Here is a 22,165-nt window from a genome sequence, read left to right as displayed (position 1 = left end):
AGAGCCTGCATGTGCCCTGCTCTGATTCCTGGTGTGCCGAGTGGTAGGATGCGATCCTGCAGCACATGGAGCTGGCTGTGAACTGGCTGTGACAAACTGTACAGAGTGATGGAGTTGGTTGTGAGTTTGCATCCATAGGTATTTGCCTGGAAGTAGCAACAGTGCAGCTGCAGGGCTCAAATGTCTCTGCAGGGAGGCCTGTGGATATGGCCCATCTCCAAAAAGGCAAGGAAAAGAGAAGATGGCTCTAAACAGAGCAGGAACAGCTACAGATCAGAATGTCTTTTTGGTGGTAGCTGAAAGACACAAGTGGGTTCACTGGCGCAGGGTGGAGCAGTGTTACTGTGCTCCAGGACCAGAGGTTAGTAGATTATGAGAGTGGTCCCTTCCTGGTGCTTTGGATGTCATTGGCTGTAGTTGCCATCAGCTTCTATAAAAACATATTGCAATAAAATGCCTTAAGGAGAAAACTTGGCAATTACGAGGTCAGAAATTCTGTGATAAGAACAAAATGCAGGAGGATCTTAGGAGATCTCCAGCACTTCCTAGCACCAGTGTTTTCCAGCACCATAATGTTCCAGATGACGAGTTTACACTGTGTACAGGGAGAATTACAATGTGTTACAGCCTTGACAGAAAGCTCGTTTTTTTACCAGTAGCATCAGTAAGTAAACAGTTAGAACCACCAATGGAAAATATGTGGTGTATTTTGTTCAGATCTGTAATAATGATTAACACATGATTCACTTTAATGGGTGTCCTTCTTTGAAATGCACAAAGATTAATTTTATGTCCAGGGTGAGCTTGCACAGTCCTTGTAAAATGTGCAGAATGCAGGAGGAAGTAAACGTTAATGCTTTACAAATGGTCTTTAACTTCAGTGATGTGTTTAAATGTTGGATGTTTATTGTCAGGCTAATGAGAGGGTCTGAATGTTTTTTATCTATGAAATACATGTCTCAAGATGTAATGCTTGAGGGAGCAGGCAGCTATGGTCCCCGTCAGCAGGTGGGCAGGGAGCTTTACAGCCAAGCTTTGTGTCACCCCGCTCCTGTGACAGAGATCCTTGATCTTAGTGGCTCATCTGTAGAAATGCTCTGTATTTTCTGTGAGCAGTCAAGGCTCTGGAAGTCCTCTAAGACACCATGGTCCAGCAGCCTGGACACTTATGTCATGTAAAGAGCTTTCTGAAAGTGTCAGTGTGGAACACGGTGAGTTTAAATGGCAATTTGATATTACTCTAATTCGTCAGAGGGTGAACAAGGTTGGTCTTTCCTTGTGCTTAGTGTGGGCTGGTCTGCAGCTCCCAGACCACCCAGTGCCTCTCAGAGCTCAGCTTCCATCTCAGTGGTGGTTTATGGGATGAAAGACAAGATGCTTGTTCTGCCTGGAGATAAGAAAGCACCAGGGAGACCTTAGAGCAGCTCCACTGGCTAAAGGGGCTATAAGAAACCTGGAGAGGGGCTTTGGACATGGGCCTGTACGGACAGGCCAAGGGGAATGGCTTTAAGCTGCCAGAGGTTGAGGAGACTGAGATGAGCTCTTAGGCAGAAGCTGTTCCCTGTGAGGGTGCTGAGGCACTGGCACAGGATGCCCAGAGAAGCTGTGGCTGCCCCATCCCTGGCAGTGTTCAAGGCCAGGTTGGACACAGGGGCTTGGAGCAAGCTGCTCTAGTGGAAGGGGTCCCTGCCCGTGGCAGGGGGTTGGAACTGGATGAGTTTTAAGGTCCTTTCGAGCACAAACCAGGCTGGGATTCTGTGATTCTGTGATCTCATGGGAATTCCATTCATTTACTGTATGATCTCACAGGGCAGATGCAGGATAGTCTGGTAGGGGTTTAGGCTGTGTTTTGGAGTGACCTATGCAGGAGGTGATTTTGGCTTTTTTTGTTTTTGAGTAGCCCAAGGAGAAAACACCTTGGTGGAAAAATGAAGGAGAAAACTCCAAGGAGAAAAGATCCGGGAGACCTTTCTGTTCCCCCTGTGTATTAATGCTGTTTGTCTAATGCGGGGGGGGGGGAGACGGGGAGGGACTTCCAGGGGAAAATGTAGAGCATTTGAAGGCAGTTTCTAGCCAATATAGTTTCATGGAGAAGTTTATTCTTTTTCAGTCATTAAAATGGTTTCTGTTAATACTATAATAGGTCTTTCTCACTCTCTACCAGCCGAGAAGGGGTATTGTTTAACTATTGTTAAACACCTACAGCAGGACCCATTATATCCTATATATGGTAAAGCCTTAAACCTGTAAAATAAGAGATAAAAAAAGAGCAGTGTAAGACGTGCAGTGATTCACAATTCCTGTTTACAAACTGAGAGCAGAGCTGCTTGTGTGGCGAGCATCCAGCAAACAGGCTGAGGTAGTTTGTGTTGTGTCAGCTGATTCTTCTTTGGAACTCTGGTAATACACTGCTTACTTCTAACAATGCTCCTTGAAAACAGCACTTTTTGGCAGGCCTGCTTGGATTGTGTTTGTAGTGTCAGCAACAAACATACATCTTGTTTAGAAAGCAAATTAATTTTCAAGATGATACATGTATGGTATGAAGACAGGCTGAGGGATGTGGGTTGTTTGGCCTGGACAAGAGAAGGGTCCACGGAGACCCTAAAGGGGCTACAAGAAAACTGGAGAAGGGCTTTGGACAAGGGCTGGTAGGGAAAGGCTGAGGGGAAATGGCTTTAACCTGCCAGAGGGGAGACTGAGATGACAATGGCCTCGCTCTTATTTTTTAAGGCAACTATCTTTTTGCTCTGTGTTTCACAGCACTTGGCAAATGAAGCTGGTAATTACCAGAATTTATAAATGCAAAGCTGACATTTGTAAATTATTAATCTGTATTACCCTAAGAATGAAGCTTAGATGGATATCAGCTGGATGGATCAGAGGAGAGATCCATCTGGTGCTGGAGCACCCAGGGTGGCTTCTGGAAGAGTGAGGGCAATGCAGAGCCAAAGGGCTGATGGGTTTGCTGCCGCCAGCACAGTGAGACTGTCTTGGGGGTGGCCAGGAGAGCGCAGGTCCTGCATTGTCAGCAGGTAGAGGCATTCTGCCAAGTACAGTCACCTGCGGACTGCATTTAGAGGAGCTCCACCTTCCTGTCCTTGACCCAGATGTCCCTCCCAAATCCAGCTGTAGCCAACCTCTGGATTTGTGATCAAGTGAAACCTAAAGTTAAATGTTGACTTCATTGTTCCTGAGGTCTCTAGTGATGTGGTATGCAGAAGAGCAGGAACCGTCTCGGGGTTTAATCTGCTCATGGGATTGTATCTGATTCCACCTGTTTCAATATTTATTAGCTAGTGTTTAGCAGAAACCTCCTTGCAGATGAATGACATGCTAGACAAGCACACAGGCCTCCACGAGCTACCACCATTCCCATGTAGATCATACCTTACTGTTGCTGAGAGCAGCCAGGTTGTGCAGCAAAAACACACCAACTTCTCCTTGACTGTCTCCTACAAGAAGGCAGTCGGTGTTCTTAGCAAAGAGGACAGATGTGAATTTGACTGTTGGGTTGGCAAAGCGAGACAGCACGGGCTCTAAGCTGCAGTGAAGGCCAGAATTAACAGGTCACATTGTGTTGACTGAGCCTGATAGGTGTTGCATGGTTTACTTTCTACGTTCTAGATGCACTCAAAAACTTAAGAAGTGAAACAGTGTTTTGTTTAGGCCTCTACCATAACAAAAATCCCAGCTGCTATTAACTAAGATATCCTGGCTACCTAAAATCTGTTCTATTGCCTGATATGGGCTGGGGGGTGATATCTTTATTATATAGAGAATTTGCTTTTTGCTACCACCAGATATGACAGGCTCCTTCTCCATGTGGGCTTCATGCTGTGGTTAATACTGAATGGAACAGCCCAGCAGTGCAAGGCCACAGGTTAATTGAGGTGAGATGTGCACCTGCTTTACAGTAGAGGGGAAATGTGAGAGCTGCCTCAACTTCTGACCATCCTGTCTTTATGAAAGATCAAAGTGTTTCAGTTCTTTTTCCTTTTAACTGTGGCAGAAATCTATTATTTCTGCAGGAGCAAAGCTCAGTTTGCCCGTTATCAGTTCCATAAAACATCCAGCTCCTTCTCTTGTAATCACAGTTCTCTGGTAACTACCATGTGCTGTTACAAAATGAGTATTTTAAAATGCAATACTTTCAATAGCTGAGCAAGCAAATGCTCACTGATGAGTAACAACAGTGATGAGGCAATAGTGTGCAGCCTTTGTGCCATTAAGTTTCAGAAACTTCCTTGAGAAAAGTGTTTACTTACATGCTGACCCTAAGATCCCAAATTTCTACTCTGCTTTCATTCACTGCTGCGAACATGAAGGCTGATTTTGAAGACCACATAATGTCATGAACAAAAGCGCTGGCAGAACTGAAGGTTAAAACGGGTGTCTGTGAATCACGGTGCCACAGGATAATGCTCCAGTCTGCAGAGCAGCTGAGGAACATGTCAGTGCTGAGAGGGTTCCAGGTGACTTTGTACACAGGACCCTTGGTGTTTGGGAAGAAACAAAGAACTTTGTGTTATTCTAGAGCTACAACTTCCCAGGATGGTTTTTAATAGGGAGCTTTCATGGATACTCTGGCTATCCTTTGAGCCTAAGAGCAAAACCAGCATCATGTGTCACCCATTGGAAATTAGGATGGAGCTGATGTGATAAGGCAGGAGGGATCTTGGGAATAAAAACCATTCAGCTGATTCTGCCCCTTCACCAGTTGTTAGACTGATAGTGAGAGGGCAGCTTCTTGGATGAGGCAGAGACTTAACTGCAAAAGAGGTGCTGTTAATGTTCTGCCACCTTTTCCTCAGAGGTGAGACTGTTTAACTGTGGTTTGCAGGCCAGTCACATTACTGGTTGTTTTCTTTATGTAAAGCCAGAACTAGAGTTTTAAACCAGTTTATAATACAAGATTTAATAGCTTACTTAAAAATCCTAATAGTGATCTGATAAGACTGTGATGCTTTATGCTATGGAAATGTGTTCCTGATAGAAGTAGTTTAGGTTTCTTTTGTTGCAGATGTTTTCTTTAGTAAAAATAAGCAAAGGAACTAATACATTTGTGAACTTAATTGAGCAGTTTCTGCTGGCATTGCTTTTTCTACTATCACTTACCTTGTGGCCTCTGTATGTCTTTAGAAACTGCCCGTTGCTTGAACAGGAGCACTGGTAGATACAACCCTCTTCTGTTCCAGCCAGATAAAAGTTTGTATCCTGAAAGAAAGGTAAAAGTAGCCTAAATTGGATTAACCTATTTCTCACTCATCTGAAAGTCTGTGAAAGGACTACATGAGTTTGGCAGTGACAAAACTGAGGAAGAAGGATGGAGCTGCCAGGCTGTTGTGCACTGAGTTGTTAAGGTGTATGTGCAGTAGATGCAGTGGTGCCAGAATGTGTGGGATTTGTGATGTGTGTTCTCTGTGCAGAACATACACTGTGAGTTCTGACTCCTGAAAATCACAGACTTTATGCAGTCCACATGGCAAACACATGAATTCCTCACGCACTCTGTGGACAATATTTAGCTGGCTAAAGAGCCATGTAGGGCCTGGGCTCGGGAGCTGCTGAACAGTCAAGTTCTCACTGATGTGACCAACACACAGAGATCTGCCCTAGGATCTGGCCCAAGGTGAATGTGAGTAACATGGCTGAAATGATGGCGTTGTTCTCATACAGGGGTTATGTTTGTTTAACATTTCATCCATCTTGGGTAAAATTGTTACTAGCTAAGAAGCAGTTTGTTTTAGAACTAAGTATGCTTCAAGTACCAGTGCCAAGTCCCAGCCTAGTGCATATTGAAGTAGCTCCAGCTAAGGATCTTGCCCCTCCTGTGTGGTTTTCCCAGGTTCTGCTTTAGCCAGGATGGACATTCTGAGCCTACCTTTGGGTGGAAGTCAAAGCACATCCCAGCTGCCTGTCGAGATGTCAGTGCTTCGCTTTTCCTCTCTTTCTTACCTGGTAATCTTTTCTTCTCACTTCCTTTTCGCTTTATTTTCATCAGATCTGTGCAAATAGCAAGAGTTTTTGTCAAACAAGAATGTGACAGTGCTATGAGTAACTCGTGCTTCTTTGGAATGCTCTTAGATGCTTTATGTATGATAACTGGTATAAATGTCACCTGAAATGAAATGGAGCAATTCGGGTGTTATGCCTCTGCAGGAACGCTGGAGAGGATGGTGCTTACCAGTGCAGTCAAGTCTTTTCTGTATATACCACTCGGTTATTCGGCCGTCTGCTGAGATACAGAACAGTCTCTCTCTTTTGCCACCTCCTGCCTCACCTCTGTCCTGTTCCACCCACCTCAGTTGCCACACAGGACCTCTATGTTTGTTTGGGGATTCACTGGGACAAAAGAGGCACGTGATAAATCATAGATGAACAAAACCAAGAAATAATTAACCTTCCACTTTGTAATGAACGTTAAGTCTTATGACAAAGATATTGTTAGCTTTTCGTAAAAACAAAACGAAAGAAATCTGAACATTGGTTCTTTTCTCCAGGAAACTTTTTCTTTTGTCATGCATGTTTGGTATTAACAGTGCCCCAGGTTCAGGGCACTGTTAATGTGCTGACACACCTTTCATTGACACCTGAATCATGAAATCAGCCTGTAGGAGACTTGTAGAAGAGTGCCCTTAAAGATGCATGTCTCCCTAATTCCCCCCCTCTCTCATTTTCTTCTTAACTCCTGCTTATCCCTCCCCTGTTCAGATGTTCTTTCCTTGTTTGACAAGTGGAATCAGTGAGAAAACACCAACATCTGCAACTGGTTTCCCATAAGGGTTTATTATGTGGGTCAGGGTTGTCTTAGTAAGTACATGGAGTATGAAATGGTATGTGGTGGTAACTTGTAACATTTTCTTACAGTGTGGTGCTCATTTGTTTCACCTCTCCAACATGGGGAACTCGCTTTGTATGCACAGTAACAGGCAGAGAGAGTGTCATACCTCAGATAAGGACCAGTGATGTTAAAGCAATATAAGCATTTATCACCCTGAGTAAGAGTAGAGAACGATGGCAGTACAGAAGGAGAATGCTGGTGGCTGAGGATTAAGCTGTTACTATTCCCTCAGCTCCTCAGTTGTGGCTATTCCTTTACTTTTTAAGAGGTGATGAAGGTGAGAGGAGATGTGCAGTCATTGCCTTACCTGCTGTCCAAGAGCACAGTGTCATTACAGCTCTGTACATCATAGATTGTGACAGATCCATCGTACATTCCAACTGCCAAGAGATTTGGGCTTGCCATGGAAAAATCCAGAGCAGTAACACCATACTCACACTGGAAAATGCGCTCTGGCCACTGACCAGGAGAAAAACACAAGGATGTTTTAAATTAGTTTCTTAATTTACTTCTGTCTTCTCAACATTGGATACTGAATTGCCAGGCTCTGCTGGAGAATTCAAGCGCTGATGACCATAGTGACTATAGAAACACAGACAGAAATCAGCTACTATATTCTAAAGGGTTTGGTTTATTTCAGCCTAGAAAAGAGAGGCTCTGTGGAGACCTCATAGAGGTCTTCCAATACCTAAAGGGGCTACAAGAAGTCTGGAGAGGGGCTTTGGACAAGAGCCTGTAGGGACAGGCCAAGGGGAGTGGCTTTAACCTGCCAGAGGGGAGACTGAGATGAGCTCTTAGGCAGAAGCTCTTCTCTGTGAGGATGCTGAAGCGCTGGCACAGGGTGCCCAGAGAAGCTGTGGCTGCCCCATTCCTGGCAGTGTTCAAGGCCAGGTTGGACACAGGGGTTTGGAGCAAGCTGCTCTAGTGGAAGGTGTCCCTGCCTGTGGCAGGGGTTGGAGCTGGATGAGCTTTGAGGGCCCTTCCAACACAAACCAGGCTGGGATTCTCTGATTTCTTGCTGCAGCTGATGTAATTAGGGGAAAATAAAGACTATGCAAAATATTACACTGTAAAATAAGTTAGATGGGTCTACTCCAAACCAACCACCTAAAAATCAAGTTCCCTAAGATTGAGCTGTGTGAGTGCAGTGTGAATCTTGTTTGTTTGATTTGGTTTCTTTTCTTGGATTGGAAAGGATAATCCTTGAATTTAAAATTCGCTTTTTCTCTGTGATGAGCGTTTGGAATTACTGAACAAACGGCCTATGAATTTTGAAAAAACGAAAGATAAGTGGATTTATTTTCACATTTGCTGTGCTCAGGACTTTCTTCCAGTCTAAATAATGATTTCTACATACCTGGGCCTACCCACAATAGTAACAAAACAGGTTTACAGTCTTGGGTAGGTGGCTCTAGGGATTGGAAATGGGGCACGGAGACCTGCATTGCTATGTTGCCTGGCATAGACTGGTACTACCTGTGAGTAGTGACCATCTGCTAGTCGCTTGGTGGCCTGTAATGAGTTTAGTTCCTGTGAACAGATGTCCATGTTACCAAACCACCAATACAGTCATCACCTCTTGCTGGAAATGTCAGTTGAGAGGACACACAGACATAGAACTGAACTGTTTCCTACAGGGGCTTTCCTGGGGTCAAGATTTAAGCACATTGCTAGGTACTGTCATCAGTCAGTTTTCCAGAGACGTGTGATTTGTGATAGCAAATTCGACCTCATTGCTAGGTCTTGCTTTTAGAAACAGTAAGAGGGAAATATATAAAGCAGAAATAGTATAGCAGTAAAATGCATTGAGGAAAAAGAAAGAAAGCAAAGTGGTTGCTCATTACCATGGGGTTCTTCAGTGACCAGCAGCAAGCCAAGCCTTTCTTCTGGCCTTTAAAATCAAATGCTCCATAACCAACAGCTAAAAGATCCTGAAAGCACAGATGAACATAAACAACCTCAATTTAATTGGAAGTTCAGTTCTGTATTTCTAAAAGGCAACATTCTGTTAACAGTGCAAAGTCTGGAAAAATAAGGCTCATGTGCAAGTGGAATAACACACAAGAACAACAGAATTTCTAGAGTACTGGAAGCTCTTTCAACTAAAAGTGTATTTATAGTCACTGTCAGTTGTGTTTGCAATCCCCGCTCCTGCCAGCATAAAAATATGTTCCTTTCCAGAGAAACTAACACTTTAAAAGGTATTTGTTTGCCCTCTAATTCTAAGTTTTAAGTCTATAAACGTGTCCAACTTAATCATATCTGGGCATCTGGTGTGCTAACAGTGTGAAATGGTCTTTATGTTCTTCCATTTTCCCTTGGGGCAATCTTCCTGGTTTTATGTTTCTCATCCTCACCTGCTTTTTACTTTCCTTCCATTCATTATTTTTGTTGTGGCCATAAGAGAGCTCTGTTGGAAAAACTGAGCCTTAGGTTGCAGTGAAAGAGGAGATGACTGAGTCATTCTCACCTCCACTGAAACCAAACTGAATAAACCTGGTCCAGGTGCTCAGAAATCTGTGCCTGTTGTGTTGCGTCTTGTCCTTAAAGTTAGATGAATGCTGCTTTCCTGGGAGATTGTAGTTAGAAACAAAGATGTGGTATCCTGAGAAGGCGCAGGAGAGACCTTATAAAAGCCTTCCAGTACCTGAAGGGGCTACAAGAAGCCTGGACAGGGGCTTTGCACAAGGGGCTGTAGGAACAGGACAAGGGGAATGGCTTTAACGTGCCAGAGGGGAGATTGAGCTGAGCTCTTAGGCAGAAGCTCTTCCCTGTGAGGGTGCTGAGGCGCTGGCACAGGGTGCCCAGAGAAGCTGTGGCTGCCCCATCCCTGGCAGTGTTCAAGGCCAGGTTGGACACAGGGGCTTGGAGCAAGCTGCTCTAGTGGAAGGTGTCCCTGCCCATGGCAGGGGGTTGGAACTGGATGAGCTTTATGGTCACTTCCAACACAAACCAGGCTGGGATTATATTGTTCTGTGATAAACTGTGATGAAAAAAGTTTAGCAGTAGGTTGTTAAACTCAGTCTTCCAATTCTATAACAGCCCAAGTCTATTATCTTAATGTTGTTGTTGTTCAGGTGACTGCCCCTGGTAAACTGGACCAATTAACTTCAATTCTGAACCAGTTAAAGCTGTTGTGACAGATTTTGTAGGAAAAGTCTATTGCAGTGGTCCAACCTGTAGGATAATGTAGCAGTATTGTTATATGAAAGGACAAAATGCAGAGGGTGAGATGCAAAGACAGCCCACCTGACTATAAAGACGAATCCATTTCTCTGATATCCCCACCCAACAAAGTACATCAAAATCAGGGTGTTATTTTTATACCAACAATGGCTTAGACCATTTTGAAACAGCTTAGAAGATGATTTGTGAACTCACGGGGTTTACTTTGCTCCAGGCCATACTGCTCACGCTGTGACCATTAGTTAAACCACATGCATAAGACCACAGCCATTCCAATGTGGGAACTGGTGCAGTTTCTTCTTTTAGAGCTGACAGAACTGATGGATCAGTGAATGCTGCCTCTTGCTCATCCTTTTGCCTGTCAACCTTTTCCTGTTTAGCTTCTTTTTTGTCTTCCTCTGTACCATTACTGTCTGATGTAACTCCAGGATCTATAACATACCAATATGGTAGAGTCTGGGTAGTAACATTTCACTCATCCGACTCCAGTAATTCATATCAGAAGATATTTACGCTTTCAGCAAATATTGAGTAGCAAAATACCCAAAATGAAGTAAAGATTTGAAGAATTAGCACATCCTAGCTAAGTTACGTGATGCTGTAGTAAGTTGCTCATTACTTGGGAAAATCAAGTGTAGGGCATGTTTTTAGACTATGTTTGCCAAGTATTTTTGTTTAGTCACCCCTTTATATAATGTATAAATCATAAATTGATCTCAGATCACTGTTAACAGAGTAAGAACATGGTAAACTGCCATAGTCTTCCTCGCCTTTGTTGTGCTCTCACTGTAGTTAGTTCCTGAAGAGCAACAGGATATAACACTTTCATTGCTTGAGAAACTGTAACTCTAGGACATGGAGGTACCATACAATATCAGCAGTGTAGCTCTGCCTTTGATTTTTGTTTTAATCCCTATGTTAACTTGGAATTCCTGTACAAGGTAAAATATTACTTAGAACATTGGCCCAGAGTATACCTCTTACAGTCTGCAATGAATGTATATTGTTAGACACTGAGCATCCATCGGGCTAAAACTTCTGTTTACCGTCAGTGTCCTCATAAAATAAATCCCCCAAAATCCCCACAAAACAAACTGTAAAAGACATTCCAATGAAAACAGGTAGCTGGAGAAGTAGCAGAATTAATCTGTATCTTAACTGTCAGGAAACAAGTTTGACTGATATTTTGAGTAAGTCAGTTTGTGGTGATGAGAGGAGGACTCATGTATTCAGTTTTTGTACCAAGTATGGTAGGGATGCATGTTAAAGTGAGTTTCAAACTACAAAGTACATGTTGCCGTCTCCTAAAGTCTCCTTTCCTTTGTCTACTTCTTAAATGACTTGTCTGTAGAGATATTGGATGAGGGACAGGACTCTGACTCAATAGCGTGCAAAACCTTGTGCTGAAAACAGGGTAGTCAATAATAATCAAACCTATAAGGATGGGAAACTGCCGATAAGCTGCAAGTTTGGGTTGGAAAATATTCTCCATTAGAATCCTCTCCATGAAAAATAAACCCTTCTGAAGGTTTTCTGGTATTGGAAGAGCTTCTGACTGGTACTCCTCCTGCTCCTTCTCCTCTTCCTCTTGGTTCTTGGCAACAGCAGCACTTCCCGAAGTCATAGAAGTTGTGCTGCCTGACAACAGATAACACAGGAAAAGCCAGTTTGAACATGAAAATACTCAGCACATAAAAATCAAGGGGATAAGAAATCTCCTCTTCCTCCACCTGCAAAAAAGCATAGAAGAATCTGTCATCATCAAAAAATACTTCCACTCTTAATTTTTTCTGGCTTTAATTTTGTTAATTATTTTCATGCTCAAGTACTATGATGAGACACTAGTGGAGTTATTCACAATTGGTGTTTTGCTTCTACTGTCCTAAGTAAAGACCAGCAAACTTTGTCACTGGCTATTTATCTGTATTTAAGATAAATAGATTTAAGATATGATGGCAGTTCACAGACGGTCTCGGTGCAGACCTATCCAAGACTCTTTGGCAAACTCTCTTCCAAGTGCCAGGCAGGCAGCTCAAGCACTTTCTTCACACACCGTAGGAATGTGCATGGTTTAGAACGATGAAAACATGGCAGGAACGTCAAACTGGAAGAAGCTTACCTTTGGTAGACGAGACAGGGGTAGTCTGATCCTGCTTTTTAGTGGTGTGAGGTTTGCTGCTTGTTTCGGTTGCGGTCTCTGTCTTGCTATCTGTGCTGCCTTCTGTTTTGAATATTGGTTCTATTTCCAATGCATTAAATGTATCATAAAAGTCCCAGGAAGTGACCATCTCCCCTAGGAATGAATTACACTGTGTTATGCAAGTCTCTTGTTTCAGTATGTTACTGTAAAGGTAGATTTAGATGAGATCTTAGGCAGAAGTTCTTCCCTGTGAGGGTGATGGAACACTGAAATGGATCGAATGCAGAAGCTGTGGCTGCCCCATCCCTGGCAGTGTTCAAGGCCAGGTTGGACATAGGGGCTTGGAGCAAGCTGCTCTAGTGGAAGGTGTCCCTGCCCGTGGCAGGGGGTTAGAACTGGGTGAGCTTTAAGGTCTCTTCCAGCCCAAACCACTCTGTGATTCCTTATGGTAAAGACTATGTACAGCTTCAGATTACAGATTTACTTCCCATACTGTGCTCCCAACTGTTTGGCTGAGGAGATTTAAACCCAACTGTGGGTCAGACAAGGCTGTAGCAGCAGCTGCTGTGTGACTGCAACAACTCCAGTGGGGTCTGCTGGGTATGTGGCTTCCCTTCAGCAGGGTCAAACAATGCTCTATAGCCTTCCCTTTGCGTGTTCAGCTTTTCAGGTATGGGTTGGAATGAGCTCTGTTGATGCTCAAGGCACGCAGAAAGGGGGAAGATATGTTATTCAAATCAGATCAATATCTGTTTTACTTCTTCCCCCCCCCCCCCCATTTTACATACATTTAATGAAAACAAAGGAAAAAAGTTTGCAATGACAATTCCCATGGTTTTCTTTGGCCTCCTACACCAAAAAAAATGCCCTTAGTGAAGCAAAGCTCAGCACATGCATCTAAAACTTTGATATTCCGGTATAACCTTTTTTTAGAGCATTGAGGCTGAACATTGTGTAAAATCGCATCTATCTTGTGGGACTGCCAAGATTTTCTGCTTTCCCCAAGAAATTCAATCTCATACCAGAGGTTCTCTTTGCATTACGACAAATAGAAATAGAAATCAGCATCACTGAGAAGCAAAGGGGAAAAAAGGGAACTGTCCTTTCATATTTCAGGAGCATAGTTGAGTAGTAGGGGCAAGTTCTGCCTCCTGAGCACCAAACTCTGCTTGCAGGGTGCTGAGGCAGGAAGGACACAGCAGCTCTCTGCTAATGTAATGCCTGTTTTATTGCAACAGACACAGTGCACCAAAACCAGTGCTTGAGTTTTGGGAAGGACAGAAAAGGCCACCCCAAATCAAAGTGGCTCTTGAAGTTGAGGAGACGTCTTCTGCTTAGGGATGGAAGATGAAAAGAAAACCCTTTCCTCAGTATCCAAACTGTGCACAGAGAGTCTGCTGAGGTCCCACAGTACAGCTGTAAGGCTGGAGTTTGCCCAAATAAATGTTCAGTAAGTAAACTGAATGCTGGAGGGGGATTCTCCATCAGGGACTGTAATGATAGGACAAGGGGTAATGGGTTAAAACTTACGCAGGGGAAGTTCAGGTTAGATACAAGGAAGATCTTCCCTGTGGGGGTGGTAAAGAGCAGGTTACCCAAAGAAGTGGTAAATGTGCCATCCCTGGCAGTGTTCAAGGCCAGGCTGGAGAGAGCCTTGGGTGACATAATCTAGTGTGAGGCATCCCTGCCTGTGGCAAGGGGTTGGAACTGGATGATCTTCAGGTCCTTTCCAACCCAAACCATTCTGTGATTGTATGATTCTAATAATAAACTGCCGAGGGTACAATCAGTGAGAGCCTGTTCTTATTAAATACCCTTTCTATATGGGCCTTGGGAACTTTACCTTTGTCTTCCATGATGATTCTGTCACATTGCACCTCCTTGTTCTTGGTGGCTCCGTTGAGGGTTTGCATTGTTTTTTCCACAAAGCGGTCGTTGTCAGCCTTGCTCTTGCATATGTCAGTGTAAACCTTGTTCCGCTCCCTCAGAAAGAAGGGAAAAAAGTGTACATTGACAGTCTGAAAACCATTTGCATCCAACTTCACACGTTGGACAGGAAAGGATACTCCATGGCATAAATTTACTGCTTGGTTTTTTTTCTGATTGCTGGATTTTATTTCAGTCTATGTACTGGCTTTCAGCAGCTATTTGTGACCTTGTGATGCTGTTCTAAACCAGAAATGGCCTGCAAAGGTAGACATCAGCTACTTTTGGTGGGTTTCAGAGGGTTCAGAAGTGTGTAGTTCTCATCGCTTGGGAGTGAAGGGCAGTGCATCTGGGAGACAGAAATGAAACTAGAGTATTTCTGTTTCATCCAGCCCTCAGGTTCTTCAGAATGGTCAGTAGGGATTGTGAAGCTTTTTCTACTGTTCTGGTTTAAATATTCTAACAGCAGATAGAGGTGATACCCCACCTTAGATCACAAACAGGCTGCTGTGCTCAGGAGCAGTCACTGCCTGTTCCTATACTTGGCACTGTGTGCTGCGTACACTGGCTAAGTCTGATTCATAGGGTGCTCTTCCTCTTCCCTTTTCCCCCAAATCACACCAGTTCGATTCACAGGCAGTGGGGGTTGGAGTCCTACCATGAACATTTTGTGTGTGTGTGTGTGTGTGTGTGTGTGTATATATATGGATATATATATATATAAATAAAAAAGCATTTTAGGCAAAAGTTCTTCCCTGTGAGGGTGCTGAGGCGCTGGCACAGGGTGCCCAGAGAAGCTGTGGCTGCCCCATCCCTGGCAGTGTTCAAAGCCAGGTTGGACACAGGGGCTTGGAGCAAGCTGCTCTAGTGGAAGGGGTCCCTGCCCGAGGCAGGGGTTGGAACTGGGTGACCTTTAAGCTCCATTCCAACACAAACCAGTCTGGGGTTCTGTACTAGCAGAAAAGCCTCCCGTAGGTCAGTTGTTTGACTTGCCAGCTGCAGACCAGTGCATCCCAGGCTTTAGGGCTGCCATTTACAAAAGCCATGTGACAAGTCTAGCAGTCTGACATCCATCATGGAGAGAACTTTGCTGCACTCTGTCCCAGCCAGCTCCTGGGAGTAAGCCAAACCCCTGTGTGCTCTGTGTTTACTCCCTACCAAAGGTCATGGCAGTCCAGGGAGGAGACTGGAGTAGAAATGCACCAGATGCAACTAAGGACGGGATACAGTATTTTAACAGGCGAGGTCACTCATGGTGGGGTGAGGTTTCTTCTAGGTAGGAGCACTGGAAGAGCTTCAGAGGAAGCCTGAAGAGTTTGTATTTTTGTTACTAATTCATGTATAGCTGTAAAGCTACACACAAGAATCAGTGCAAATGTTTACAATTTCATACTGTTTTCACCAAAATTAAATCCTGTAATTCCCGTATTCCACACTTCTCCATCTCCTCTTTCCCCTATCACCTGTGTGTTCTCTGGTTACCATCCCCTGCCTTTGCTAATCTGCCTTCTTTTACCAGTGAAAGAGAGAATTAATTTATTCAATAAGATGGAGCTGTAAGAATTTTAAGCTGTTGTGTCAAAAGAGAGACTCGAGCCCAATATGGCTTTAAACAAAAGTGGAATGACTGGTTGTGGTAGTCAGAGTACTGAACCTGTGTGTAGGCAGCCTGTTCAAGACTTTGCCACCAGCAGAAATTGAGTGTGCCCGAGCATATGTGTGTGTACACAACTACGGAGATACATACAGAACTCTTTCAGCATCTTCTGACTCTGTAGACATCACAACAGCTGGCAGATCCAGTATCCAGATAGTTTCTGTCTCTGTGAGGTAAATATCCACTCTCCTATCTAAGTCTGCTTCTGTCAGTTCTTCTTTTATCTCCTCTTGTCTCACCTGCACATCTGAAAAATTAGATGAGATCCATAAGTGAGACCTTTTCTGCTCTAAATGTCGAAGAAGACAGATTAATTCTGATAGTATTGAATGATCAGTTGTGAGGCACTGAGTGAAGTGCCAGGCATCTCACACCCACAGACTGCAGAGTCTCACAAATCACAGTGCCCCAAAGAAAAATGAATTCTTTAATTATACAGCACATGTTCTTTACCAGGTAACTAGTGCTCCAAAGAAGAATTAAGCCTTTAATTATATAGCTTATGTTCTTTACCAGGGCAACTAATGGTTGTGTCCCCTCGAGAGCCAGGCTCTGCCGTTTCATCCAGTACGGACTCAGCCATTGAGGCATTTGATATAGAAGTGGTGCTGCTTCCATATGTCCTTCAGTAACAAAGAAATAAGCAGAAATAGTATGTGAGGGTCCAGATGTCATTTAGCAAAATGCCACAAAAATAGCAGTGTTGTTACCAGGATAAACTACGAAGACTGTAAGCACATACGGTGATGGTTGTGTTGTGAAAGGAGTTCCAGAAGGCTTAGGAAAGAAAATAAATGGTTTGAAGAAGACTTAAAAAGGAAGAATTCCTCTGGCAGCAAGTCCTGAGGAATTAAAGAGCTGCTGGAAAAGAAGCTACTGAGCTCTTGGATTCAGCCCTATCATATACGAACGTGAAGTGTTGGCTGCCCACTGTGTGATAAGGCTCACCCATAGACAGCACCTATCTCCACCAGGATTCACATCCTTTGGTGCTTTGCGTGCACTGAAGAGTCTTTGAAATGCACCAGAAACTCTTTTGAAGGAACCAGCTTGTTAAAAACCATTGGTGATGTTCACAGAAGGGATAGGTGTGAGAATGAGAGGTAAAACTCAAAACTTGGTACAGTTGGGAGGTTTGTCAGCAGATTTTCTCTGCCTCAACAGCTGAGCAAAAGCAGTTGAAAAAGACAGTTTTTAAGGTTTGTATTTAAAACTAAAGTGAAATAATTTCATTTTGTCTGTTAAATAAAGCCCTCTTGTCTCCAAAAATGATGTGTTTAGTTTTCAGGAGACACTTTTTATTCTTCAGTCGGTTTTTTTTGTGTCTGTTTGCTCCTGTTTAATATCCCTTCCTCTGGGATTATCCTTTCTAACAGCCAGCCTAGAAAACATGACAAGGAGAGAGTTCCCAAATTGCAATCCCTCTTTCTCAGACATCACCATGGCATTAACTTTGCCAAAGAAAACAGTAAATAAAGCTTTTCTTTGTGTTTTATCCCTAGGGCTGACTTCACCAGTCTTTTAGTCCCTTTGGACTAAATACATAACATCTTCTCTTGTGCAGTCTGAGTGAGCACACACCGTTTGATACAGTGATGTGCTTCATTATGTTTCATTTGAAACACAAATAGTCCTTTACCTTCATTTGCATTACTTAATTGAATCTCTCACCCCAAGAGAAAATGGCTCAAGTCCATTGACTTCATTTATTCCCTCTGTACTGAAGGTTTGTAAATAAAGCTCCTAAGTAGTGAAACATGTAATTCAGCAGCTCTAACTCAAATGTTTTTGTGTAAGAGCATCTTTTGAAATGGATGCACATAATCACAGAGTGTTAAATTGCTTAAATTGGTTACAAATAGAGGATTCTTACTGTGTTAACAGTGTGTAGGTATTTGAACTGAGACATTCAAGGACTTTCTCTACTTAAGAAGTGACATTGAAACAGACAAAATACAATAAATTTGTAGCTCTTCAGTGAAACCAGGCCTCATGTTTCCCATCCCATAGATGGGAGGGTGTTGATATATTCCAGTTTTGAAAAGAAAAACAACCCAAGATTAGGAAAGGCAGAAAGGATCTGTAGTAGCTAAAGGAAGTGTTATTAACAAGCTACAAGTGCCCCACCTCCACTGCACAGCCTTGTTCGGGCAGCCAGAACACAACCAGAGCACTGCCTCCTCAATGTCTAAACAGTGTTTTGTGGTGTGCCTGTGTAGGTTCTGTTGTAACTTTGTGTGCAGCCCTCACCAGTACAAAGGCTGCTGCTCATGTGCTGTCGGTTTGAACCATGAGGTGCTCATTGTGATCTCTAAAACTGGTCCATTCTGGTATGTTACCTAAACATATGTGGTTTAGGAATCAAAGAATCCCAGACTGGTTTAGTGTTGGAAGGGACCTTAAAGCTCATCCAGTTCCAATCCCCTGCCACGGGCAGGGACCCCTTCCACTAGAGCAGCTTGCTCCAAGCCCCTGTGTCCAACCTGGCCTTGAACACTGCCAGGGATGGGGCAGCCACAGCTCCTCTGGGCACCCTGTGCCAGCGCCTCAGCACCCTCCCAGGGAAGAGCTTCTGCCTAAGAGCTCATCTCAGTCTCCCCTCGGGCAGCTTAAAGCCATTCCCCTTGGCCTGTCCCTACAGGCCCTTGTCCCAAGCCCCTCTCCAGCTTTCCTGCAGCCCCTTCAGGCACTGGAGCTGCTCTCAGGTCTCCCCTTCAGGAGCCTTCTCTTCTCCAGGCTGCCCCAGCCCAGCTCTCTCAGCCTGGCTCCAGAGCAGAGCTGCTCCAGCCCTCACAGCATCTCCGTGGCCTCCTCTGGACTTGCTCCAACAGCTCCACGTCCCTCTTGTGCTGTTGCCCCAGAGCTGGATCGGGACTGGGGGGAGGGTGTCTCAGCAGTAGAGGGGGAGAATCAAAGTAAGAAGAATCTGAGTGAAATTAGAGATATCACAGGAGTGTGTGCCCCAGTCCACCTTCGTGAGTGTTTCAGCAGGAATTCCAACATAGCCATGAATACAGACAGATTCCGTTCATTGTACTTGTGCTAGTCCCCAAATTTTAAGTGAAGACTGACAAGCGTGTTTCTGTACTTGGACAGCCCTGCACAGTAACTCCAGCTCCAAAGCTCTCTGAAGAGCAGGAGTGTGGCTGCTTTAGGTTTGAGGTCAGATTTAAGAACCAGTGCATTGACTTACCATGGGAGGGAGGCTAAACTAGTTCTTGATAGCTGCTGCGTGGGAAAAAGAGCAAGCAAAATGGATCCTGTGGCTCTAGAGAGCTTGTCTTGCCTGAGTGCAGCAGTACTTGGGTCTGGTTGGAAGAGTGGATGGGGTGTCACGTCCTTTCCTTCATCAAAAACCTGGAGAAATACTTAAATAGTTACAATAGTTCCACTGTTTCCCCACAACAAGTGACAGTGATGACACTTGCAACATTTTATCTCATCTGGAACAGGAAGATGACCTGGATCCAGGCAGGAAGCTGGCAGAAAGGATGGGAAAGCCCCCTGGAACTCTCCCGATAGAAATGGCTGCAAATGACTGGAAAAAATATATCTGTCTGGATGTCAGACCCACTTCCTCTCCTTGGTCAGTCCTAGTGTCTCTTTCAAATGATGATGATGATGATGACGATGAAATGACTATTATTCTATAATCACTATAGTATGAGTCTGTAATGACTGCCAACAGTGGTTTATGGGCCGTGTCTCCTCAACTCAAATTAACAGTGCAGCAAAAGCAACAAAGGAACAGTTGTGCATCATTTTTATTGTACTGCTCAGATTATTTACTTGTAAGGAAGTATTCAGGAAGGTCTTTAAACAGCAGATCACAGTTTTAGGTGAAGACGCAGAAGCGGTACAGGCAATGTCTCACATGGATTTGAAAGCCAGTAGTTGTCAGATTAGGAGGAGAGCTGTTATTCTTAAATTTTTACTATTGGAGATTGGGTTTGGAGACTCATCATTGCCATTTCAGAACAGATTAAGCTCTGTGATCGTTTTCTTCCTCCACAGCTCAGGTTCAGACAAGCCTTTCCTTTCCTCTTCCCTCTCCCACTTCCTGACAGCTTTTAACACCCACCATAACTAAATATTCCAAACTGTTGGCAGCAGCGTAACTGTCTCCTCACCCGTATGATGTACTTGTCTGCAGTTCTCTCGGACGTGGTGGACTGGCTTCTGCAGCTCCCCGCCCTGTACCTGTAGATGCTGCTTGCGATGCTCCCCTGTCTGTAACTGTAAAAACTTGTTCTCGAGGGTTGCCTGAGCCTGGAATTGGCCACAGAAGTTTTGTTTCGATCAGTAAAATGCGAACAGGGAAATACAAGCACTGAACTACTTATCCCTGAACTTTCAGGAATGGTTTAAAGGACGTGAATCTTGAAATTAGGCCAGGTTGGTCGGAGCTCGGAGCAACCTGCTCTAGTGGAAGGTGTCCCTGCCCCTGGAACACAAGAGGTTCCACTTAAACTTGAGAAGAAACTTCTTCTCAGTGAGGGTGACGGAACACTGGAACAGGCTGCCCAGGGAGGTTGTGGAGTCTCCTTCCCTGGAGACATTCAAAACCCGCCTGGACGCATTCCTGTGTAACATTATCTAGGTGTTCCTGCTCCGGCAGGGGGATTGGACTAGATGATCTTTCGAGGTCACTTCCAATCTCTAACATACTGTGATACTGTGATACTGTGGATGAGCTTATTGACGGGCACTGATGTGGCAATGAAGGGGCGAGGGGTGCAGCGAGTGGGGCTGCTGTGGCGGGGTGCCCCGGTCCCTCCTTCCCCCCCCCACCTCCCGGCACGCCTGGAGCCGCTGCCCCCGCACTCACGTAGGACCCCGCCGGCCGCCTCCGGGGCCCTGCATGGCGGCAGCCAGGGCCGCGCCACCGCGTCGCGCGGTAACCACGGCAACGCGCCCCCAAGACGCGGCGCGGGGATTGGCTGCCAAGGACGGCTCCGCCGATAGGCCGTGCGGCAGCGCGGGCTGCGCTGTGCTCCCTCCTACCCACCCCGCGGCCGCCCCCCCGCCCGCCCGCCCGCCTGAGGAGGGACCCCGCGGGGCCGCGGCCTGCCCGTGCCTGGGCCCCTCTCCGCGCCCGCCTCGGCCTCGGCTCAGGTCTCCGCCGCCCCCCGCCCAGCCCGGGGCTCCTCCCCTGCGCCCCCTTTGTCACTGAAGCACAAAGGTCCTCGTCGGCCCGGGGGAGACTGGAGCTCCCTCCGTAAAGCTCTGCCCCGGTGGCGGGGATCGGAGCAGGTCTGGGCTTTCGGAGGGGGGAGGATTGGGGGGGGATGAGGTGGCCCAGTTGATGTGCCGCGGGCGCGTTTTGAGGGTGTGAAACGCGTTTGGTTGGGAAAACTGCCGGGAGAGCCGCGGTCGTCAGTGACCTGTGCGCGGGCAGAGCGGGATGGAGCCGCCGCAGGCCCGGCAGGGCTCCCCGAGGCGCTCCTCGCCGTTACCGGCGCTGCGATGCCGGACTTCTGCATCAGGAGCTCTCTTCCCCTTTGCCCGCAGGACCGTGCCTGTCCTTGCGCCAGCGCTGGGACAGAACCGAGCCTGGGCGGGTGAGGCAGCCGGGGGAGGATTTAGGGAGAAAAGCAGCAGAATTAGGTCTGGGCGCTTGTTTTGGGGTTTGTTTTTAGTGTTTTCCTTCACATAGGACCAACATAACGCTGCCGGGGTCACCCCGCCGGGAGCCCCCCACCACGCTCCCTGAGGACCTCGCAGCGCGCCGGGACAGCTTCCCCCACCTCACCGCGTGAGTACGGCTGCCGGGGGACAGCAGCCAGGCGGGAGGCAGCGGCACCGGGTGCGGGAGAACCCCGCTTGTGGAACCGAGCCCTCCGTGGGTCCCGCCCGGCGCCGCCGCCTCGGCGCTGACAGCCCGGGGGCGGGGCCTTGCGCCTTGAGTGACAGCCGCTGGCGGCGCGCGCCCGTGCGCGGTGACGTCGTGCGTGGCGTGCCCCCTCCTTCCCCGCCCTCCCTCCCGCCGCTCCGTTCCGCCGCCGCGCAGACCGTGACCCGCCGGCGCCGCTACCTCCGCCGCGGCGGCGATGTGACCCCTCCCCGGGCCTGCCCCCCCCCCGCGCCGCCGCCGCCCGCCGGCCCGCGCAGCCAACATGGCGGAGGTGAGAGCGCGGCGGGGCGGGGGCCCGCCCGGGAACTTGTTGCGCGGGGCCGCGGCCGGGCGGAGCGTCCCATAAGTTAGTTGTGGGGCCGGGGAGGCCGCGCCGGGCACCGGGCCGCCCGCCCCCCTCCTCTCCGGGGCCTGCTGCCCCGGGACGGGGAGACGAGCCCCGGGGGGGATCCGGGCCCGCCTCGGCGGCGGGGCGCGGGCGGGACCTGAGAGCGGCCCGGGCGGGCGGGCCGGGGGCCTGGAGGCGGTGGCTCCGGGCTGGGGTCTGCGCCTCGTCCG

The 22,165-nt window shown here is 46.6% G+C and overlaps 2 protein-coding genes across 6 annotated transcripts in view; one reads left to right on the top strand and one right to left on the bottom strand.

Annotated features, from left to right (window-relative positions):
* Positions 1-6: 6 nt before the first annotated feature.
* On the bottom strand, positions 7-20,689 carry DNAI4 (dynein axonemal intermediate chain 4). 2 transcript variants are annotated; one of them, XM_057399192.1, is made up of 18 exons: positions 20,582-20,689; positions 19,884-20,022; positions 18,947-19,110; positions 16,267-16,376; positions 15,844-16,000; positions 14,014-14,153; positions 12,150-12,323; positions 11,465-11,668; positions 10,226-10,461; positions 8,689-8,775; positions 7,152-7,303; positions 6,188-6,345; positions 5,885-6,006; positions 5,119-5,217; positions 4,269-4,495; positions 3,391-3,544; positions 1,240-1,387; positions 287-430 (listed from the first exon to the last, which is right to left on the bottom strand). In XM_057399192.1, the coding sequence occupies exons 1-17, from the start codon at positions 20,614-20,616 to the stop codon at positions 1,283-1,285; spliced, it is 2,463 nt and encodes an 820-aa protein (XP_057255175.1). In that variant the 5' UTR covers positions 20,617-20,689; the 3' UTR covers positions 287-430; positions 1,240-1,282. The 2 variants fall into 2 exon arrangements, with proteins under 2 accessions (XP_057255176.1, XP_057255175.1); XM_057399193.1 differs by lacking the exon at positions 1,240-1,387 and having other exon boundaries at positions 7-430.
* A 219-nt stretch (positions 20,690-20,908) lies between these two features.
* Positions 20,909-22,165, top strand: part of MIER1 (MIER1 transcriptional regulator) — a 37,082-nt gene continuing 35,825 nt past the window's right edge. The window contains exons 1-2 of one of the 4 annotated variants that reach the window (XM_057399196.1): positions 20,925-21,006; positions 21,410-21,508. Coding sequence is in view for 1 of the 4 variants with exons in the window: in XM_057399194.1 (XP_057255177.1) it covers positions 21,870-21,878 (9 nt within the window). In the remaining 3 variants the exon portion in view is untranslated. Of the gene's footprint in view, positions 21,007-21,109; positions 21,509-21,720; positions 21,879-22,165 lie in introns of those variants that run through there. The other 3 variants (XM_057399198.1, XM_057399195.1, XM_057399194.1) reach the window with 3 other exon arrangements.

This window comes from Pezoporus wallicus, unplaced genomic scaffold (genome assembly GCF_028554395.1).
Source record: "Pezoporus wallicus isolate ANWC-B61680 ecotype Strahan unplaced genomic scaffold, APGP_CSIRO_Pwel_v1 contig_11395, whole genome shotgun sequence".
In the NCBI taxonomy this organism is placed as follows: domain Eukaryota; kingdom Metazoa; phylum Chordata; class Aves; order Psittaciformes; family Psittacidae; genus Pezoporus; species Pezoporus wallicus.
Note: the sequence above shows the minus strand (reverse complement) of the source record. Positions and strands in the feature narration are given on the sequence as shown.

Coding starts and splice junctions, on each gene's coding strand:
- DNAI4 (XM_057399192.1), bottom strand. CDS start 20,616: ATGCAGGGCCCCGGAGGCGGCCGGCGGGGTCCTAC. Junction 20,023..20,581: donor GGCGGCCGGCGGGGTCCTAC/GTGAGTGCGGGG, acceptor GGCCAATTCCAG/GCTCAGGCAACCCTCGAGAA. Junction 3,545..4,268: donor TGGGATCTTAGGGTCAGCAT/GTAAGTAAACAC, acceptor CCTTCACTGCAG/CTTAGAGCCCGTGCTGTCTC.